At 43.7% G+C, this 6,866-nt stretch overlaps 1 protein-coding gene across 1 annotated transcript; it reads right to left on the bottom strand.

The window, feature by feature from the left end:
• Nucleotides 1-1,652: 1,652 nt before the first annotated feature.
• LOC311159320 (myelin P2 protein-like) lies at nucleotides 1,653-5,431 on the bottom strand (the record flags this gene model as incomplete). Its single annotated transcript, XM_084215319.1, has 4 exons — nucleotides 1,653-1,703; nucleotides 3,271-3,372; nucleotides 3,636-3,808; nucleotides 5,359-5,431. 4 exons carry the CDS (start codon nucleotides 5,429-5,431, stop codon nucleotides 1,653-1,655), a joined length of 399 nt encoding a protein of 132 aa, XP_084071445.1.
• Nucleotides 5,432-6,866: the final 1,435 nt, after the last annotated feature.

The following is a 6,866-nucleotide window of genomic DNA, read 5'->3' as shown; positions in this document are numbered from 1 at the left end:
GGAGCCTGGTGAAATATCTTTGCTCATAATATGTGGTTACATTCTGTTTGCAAAAGATGATACGTGAGACATCATTCTGCCTCCATTCCTTGTAACAATCACTGGGGACTTGGAGTCACAGAAACTCTGACACTCATAGGGGTGAGTTTTAATGGTAAGGTTAAAGATGGGGCATTTGTGCCTTCACCAAACGTAGACACCAGGATAAATTTTTCCTTAAAACTGCTGTCCATAGATCCCACAGCTTTCTCTCACTGCTCGTATTTTCTGAGATTCATCCTGTTTGCCTTCTGCAGCTGCCTGCAGATAGACTGCATCTACACAAAAATGTATCCAAAGCTGGGCCCAGATTCTGGCTTTTCCAGTGGTGGGTAGAGAGGGAAGGTGACCTTCATATCTTTCATTTGCATATGATATCCATCTCTTCACTCTCTGCTTGGCTAAACCAGTTTAGATTCTGACGTTCAGGATCTGTCTTAAGCTTGACAACTTGTGTTCTTGCCTGCAAAACCAGTAGGCAAAGGTTCATATCAGCTCTGCTGTTCTTAATGAGCCAAGATAAACACACGAGCCTCTCACAGTTGCTTTAACCCCACAGAGGAGGCGGGAGCTCTGTGTGATGGCACGGAGACAGTGACACAGGGTGAAACGTGTTTGGTGTGAACGCGGCAGTGATACTGACCGCTGGACAGCGGAGGCAAATATTCGTAACCTGCCACAGGGCTTTGTGGTTAAACAGATTTCCAGAAGTTTAGGTTTGCTTTTTCTGTTTTTTTCCTTAGATAAAAGCAGAGGAAGAGAAGTGGAAGGAATGAATACTAGCTACTCAGTTAGGCTTGACAGAAAACTCTACCCAGTGCAACTCCTCTGTGTGCCTAATCTTGAGCGTACACTTAAATACTGTGCTGGAAATAGGCTTGATTACTGAGCACTTTAAAAATGAAGCCCTCTAGCCTTAAGGCTTCTGGAGTTCATTCACACCTGCTCCACACTTTGTTTCATGGGTTTATCTGCCCTTTTGGCAGACAAATATGGAATATATTCCATTTTTTTTTCCCTCCAGTATCTGTTTTCTTCCAAATAAATGCCAGTATATAAATCCTGGTATTAAAAGAAATATAAGCTTTTTGAGATTAGTATGAAACAATGATGTGTGAAGACTATAAGGCTACAATAACATATCATACTGGAAGTCAAAAATTCTGGTGGTAAAGATAATTTTCCCTATAGGAGCTATTCAGCAATAAAATCTTTTGTGGGAAAAGAATATTGAGTCCAGGAGATTATTTTTTTTTACACATATCAAAGAAGCAGTGTTAGCCCTCTCTCAGATACGGATTACTTGTGTTTCACTGTTCTACTCAGAAATAGTCTGACATTTCGTACAGACACTATCAACAGAAAAGATAGCACCGGTCAAAAAGTAAATCATTCATGTGGAGCCACTCTATTTTCTGTGTTGAGAAGCTTTTATTGGATCACCACAATACTTTGGATTAGTTACACTATGGCTCTGAAATACCAAATCATGGTGTAGTCATTTTCCCAATAAAAGGAAATAAAATAAAGAAGCACAGTGCATGAGGCTTTGGTCACTGAACTAAGCCGAGGTTTTAGAGCCAGTTCTGGTCCGGTGCAGAGATGGAACTTCTTCACACTCTTTCATAAACTCTAGTGCAGACAACCCCTTTCATGGCATATTCCTAAGGCATAAAGGAAAATTATTAATATAACCTTTTTGCTGACAGCAGTTGTGTCTGCTGCAGTAACTTCTGAAGTCAATGAAAATCCAGATGTCATGTTTTTAGAGCAAACAGCAAGGCTATTTTTATATTGCAAATAGAGTTGTTTCTATTTTAACAGTTTTAACTTCATTAAGTGGCATTTAATGACAAAAAGGTTGCAAAATTAGGCTCAGCTTCCACAAACAAATTTACTTTCCTTGGTATTATTGCTGGCTTGTCAGAAATGTTGGCCTCACCTAGTTTTTATACCATGGCCCACCAACGCTTTCAAATTTTCAAAGTAGTAAGGGGTTTTTTTTGTGTAGAAGCAGAGGTAGCCTGGGTATCTCAAAGGTCAGGCTAAAAAACTTTGCTCCTCTGAGTCACAAAATATTTCTCTTGACCCTCTCACCCCAGCTGCCTTCAGTTTCTGCTGTTGACTCACAGTCACAGGATGCACGCGACAAAGGCAACAGGATGTTAAAAAAATACTTCCTTGGTCTGCAAAGGAGAAGGAGTCCTCCACAACCCTCTCTGAGGCAAGGGGCAGGCAGCAGGACACTGTCAGAAGAGGCACTTTACCTCTCTCTGCTTTGTGAAGAGGGTTTAATAATAAGAAAATCTTACACAGAAATGCAGCCATAAGGAGATGCAAAAACAAATCAACCTTCCTACACGAAGGGAGGTTTCAAGAGAGCTGGAGATGGACTTTTTACAGGGCTGTGTAGTGGCAGGATAAGGGGGAATGGCTTTAAACTGAGAGAGGGGAGGTTTGGATTAGATGTTAGGAATCATTACCCTTTACCATGAGGGTAATGAGGCACTGGAACAGGTTACCCAGAGAAGTTGTGGATGCCCCATCCCTGGAAATGTTCAAGATTAGACTGGCTCAGACTGGGTAACTTGGTATAGTGGAAGGTGTCCTTGTTCATGACAGTGGGTTGGAAGTAGATGATCTCTAAGGTTCCTTTCAACCCAAATTATTCTATGATTCTATGTAAGAGAATTTAAAACAAAAGACAGTCAGCTAAAAATGTAAAAGTGTAATGCTGCTGACTTCAAACAAGTTGCAGAAATTAGACTCTAATATTTAAAAATTTAATGAACAAAGTGAAATCTTAATTTTGATAGTGACCCTTACAACTAGCGTCCCTAAAATGTTTTATCTCCCTGGCTTGGCCAAGATAGTGAAAAGGAATGAGCTGTTTCAGGTACAGCAGTACCCTGCTCATAAACTTTTGTTTCTATTTCACAGGTTTCTGTTATTTTTAAACCTTATTCCTTTTAAGAACATTAATGTTGAGAGCAGTAAGTATGCTGTCAACTTATGGCAACTCTGCCAATATAGTCACTTTAAAGACAAGTTGATGTATGCAACAACATTTATTTCTTTCCAGCTGTTTTCTAGGCTTGGTTCCATTTTTCTCTCCTTTAATTTGTTTCATTATTCAAAGAGTAAGCCAAACTTGATAGTTGGCTTAGACAGAAACGTCCTGAAGGCTGTATCCTTCTGACCTTTAGCAGCATACAAGGAAAGTGAACTTACCACCACCATCTTCCCATCAACAAGTCTTCTCTTTATCGTGGTCTCTTTGCCATTCCACTTCTGCACTTGCACCAATGACCCTTTCTCCAAGGTTACAACACTCTGCAAATTCCAAGAGAAGAGTTTCAGACTGCAGGCTGAGCTTTGCAGTTTAGAGCAGCAATTCACCTTACATTCAGCAAGATATGCACTTGGGCATAATGGCATGCTCAGTAACATGATATTCAGCACTATACTGTGTCTTCTTTCAGTGCTTTATTTCAATAGTTTGGAAAACTCAAGGTGCATTAAGGGAGTAGGTCAAATTTTCCCTGGTGCTCTTCTACGAGATGTTCAGACTACTCAGAGATTATCAGCCCCCTTACCTTGACTTTCCGGTCATCTGCTGTTGTTTCATCAAACTGCTGGCCCAGTTTGAAGGAGATGGTTGTATTTTTGAAAGTGCTTTCAGTTCTGATGGTCACTATGTCTCCTTTCATACTGATGATCACATCAGGCCTTGCCAGGCCACTTAGTTTCCGGGCAGCTAAACCCACTCCTGGAAATCAGAAACAAAAAAGAATCATTACATGCTAGAAGCAAGAAACTCAGCATCCTCTCATGATTCTTCGGTGGAAGAATAAGGAAGAGTTTCTTCTTGAGTACTTTAATGCCTGATTTAGGTGAAACACTCATTCTTTAGATGAGACGCTACTGAGAGAGAGGTAGGAATGGAAACCTCAGCATTTGCATTCAGGGGCTGAGGCAGCCCCAGTTGATCAGAGTGCACCTTCAGCAAGAAGTAAAGATATACACAATTATAGAGCTGTGCACATTTAGCTAAGAAGAAACATGGTTGGTTACAAATCTGCATTAATTTAATATAGATAGAGTAAGTGGAAAAATTAAGAGGAAGAGTCTGGTTCTCATAAAAATTGGTAAAAATCCTTTAAAAAAAAATCTTTGACAAATCTGAGAATTTGTACCTTTGTTAATAGCTGCAAGGAAGAAACTGGACACTGAATTGCCAATATGCTGGTGCTTGTTCATTAAAACATACTGAAGACTGGAGAATTCCTAAGCTGTTATTGACATCCTTTAAGGATCCTTGCATCTAAACCTCGGTGAAAAGTACAAGTATGAAATATAAAAAACCTTGAGGTATAAGGGCTGAGAGCTGCAAAGAGCTTCCAGGAAAATCCCATGCCAAAATCTTTTATATTGCCTAATCCTCTCCAGTGCAGTTCATTGTCTACAGGCTGTGAGGCTTGGGACAAGTAAGAATGAAGCCACTGGTGATGTATCACTGCTTCATAAGAGCAGAAAAGGGATAGCTGCAGTTAGTGCCTTTGTTAATGCTATGCCATGCTCAGATGAAAAGATCTGTAAAAAAAGGGTATAAAGTCATCTACAAAGTACAAAACTATTTGCAATAATTATTCCATACTAAGCAATTCTGTTCAGATGTTCAGAAAAATATCTGCAGCTGAACTTTCCTCCCACATTCACCCTGGCTAATTAATTAACTGCAATTCTTTTGTTGTTCAGTCTAACATTTCAAATAAAGGGAATCAGTGAATCATTTATAGAGCAAAAGCAATGCAGTAACTGACTGCCTGTGCACTTGGCATACAGGAATGAAGCCAGCATTAAAATGAAAAACAATGCTTAATTTGTTACGTTCCTGGCATTCTTCAGTAACAGATAGATTCATTCACAGTATTTAGATGTCTGAAACTACAGTGTCATGTGACATCAGCTCCATTATATATTGTGAATTATCATAAGTCACAAGTTTAATAGCGCAATCAAGAGGAAACAAAAAAAAATCTGTATCTTCGTAGATTACTCTCATGACAGAAAAACTTATTAGATTGATTCATATCAGTTAGACGGAAGTAAATTTATAATAGTAATTAATCACCTACCTTTTTCAATTTAGGTGCTAAAGAAAAGAAATTAAATTATGTTACAAGAGTAATTAAGTGCTTTTTTTTTGGCAAGAAAGAAGGCACCGTCCCTGAGCAGAGCCTTCCCAAATGAAACTTACTAACAAAAAAGAAACACAAACAAATAAAAACAAACAAACAAACCCAGAACATTTCTCACCCAATTCTTTCATATAGTCATCAAAATTTTCACTGGAGATGAGTTTCCAGGTTCCCACAAATCGGTTACACATGGTTCAGGCTTTGTGAGGCGCTGGTCCTGCAGAGAGAGGCAGTGGCCACAACAGCTCTTGGCGCAGTCAGAGATTGTGTGCCCAAGTGAGAGTTAGTGGTCTGCCTTTAAAGAGGTCGGTGCCTGTGGCAGAGGGGGTTGGCCAATAGGGGAGGCAGCACAGGGCGAGACAATGGGCACCTTGTCCAGGGCAGCCGTGCCAGCAGCGAGGGCTGGGCGACGCTGCCTTGGCTTCCTTCACTGAGCACACCAGGACACGAGGGGCGCCTGGGGATGGGCATGGGGATGGGCATGGGGATGGGGATGGGATGGGGATGGGGATGGGCATGGGGATGGGATGGGGATGGGGATGGGGATAGGAATGGGGATGGGAATGGGCATGGGGATGGGCATGGGGATGGGGATGGGGATGGGGATGGGGATAGGGATGGGGATGGGGATAGGGATGGGGATGGGATGGGGATGGGGATGGGGATGGGGATGGGGATGGGGATGGGGATGGTGATGGGGATGGGGATGGGGAGGGGATGGGATGGAATGGGGATGGAGATGGGGATGGGATGGGATGGGATGGGATGGGATGGGATGGGATGGGATGGGATGGGATGGGATGGGATGGGATGGGATGGGGATGGGGATGGGATGGGGATAGGGATGGGCATGGGGATGGGCATGGGGATGGGATGGGATGGGCATGGGGATGGGGATAGGGATGGGGATGGGGATGGGCATAGGCATGGGCATGGGCATGGGCATGGGCATGGGCATGGGCATGGCATGGGATGGGAGGGGATGGGGATGGGGATGGGGATGGGGATGGGGATGGGGATGGGGATGGGCATGGGGATGGGATGGGGATGGGGATGGGGAGGGGATGGGATGGGATGGGGATGGGATGGGGATAGGAATGAGGATAGGAATGGGGATGGGAATGGGGATGGGGATGGGGATGGGATGGGATGGGGATGGGATGGGGATGGGATGGGGATGGGATGGGGATAGGAATGAGGATAGGAATGGGGATGGGAATGGGGATGGGGATGGGGATGGGATGGGATGGCATGGGATGGGCATGGGGATGGGCATGGGGATAGGGATGGGGATAGGAATGGGGATGGGAATGGGAATGGGGATGGGGATGGGGATGGGATGGGAGGGGATGGGATGGGATGGGGATGGGATGGGATGGGATGTGATGGGATGGGATGGGATGGGATGGGATGGGATGGGGATGGGGATGGGATGGGGATGGGACGGTACCACTGCACCTGCAGAGTGGTCAGGGCATGCTGCAGTGGGGTGTCAGCAACACAGAGACATGTACAGGAGCACTGCCTCCCGACAAAGCCCAGCTGCCACTGTCCTCCCAACGCTATTGTCCTGCTGCCACCATATAGAACATAAATCTATAGCAACTATCTCATCCAACTGCCTGA

This window comes from Fringilla coelebs, assembly GCF_963513975.1.
Source record: "Fringilla coelebs genome assembly, chromosome: 1".
In the NCBI taxonomy this organism is placed as follows: Eukaryota; Metazoa; Chordata; class Aves; order Passeriformes; family Fringillidae; genus Fringilla; species Fringilla coelebs.
Note: the sequence above shows the minus strand (reverse complement) of the source record. Positions and strands in the feature narration are given on the sequence as shown.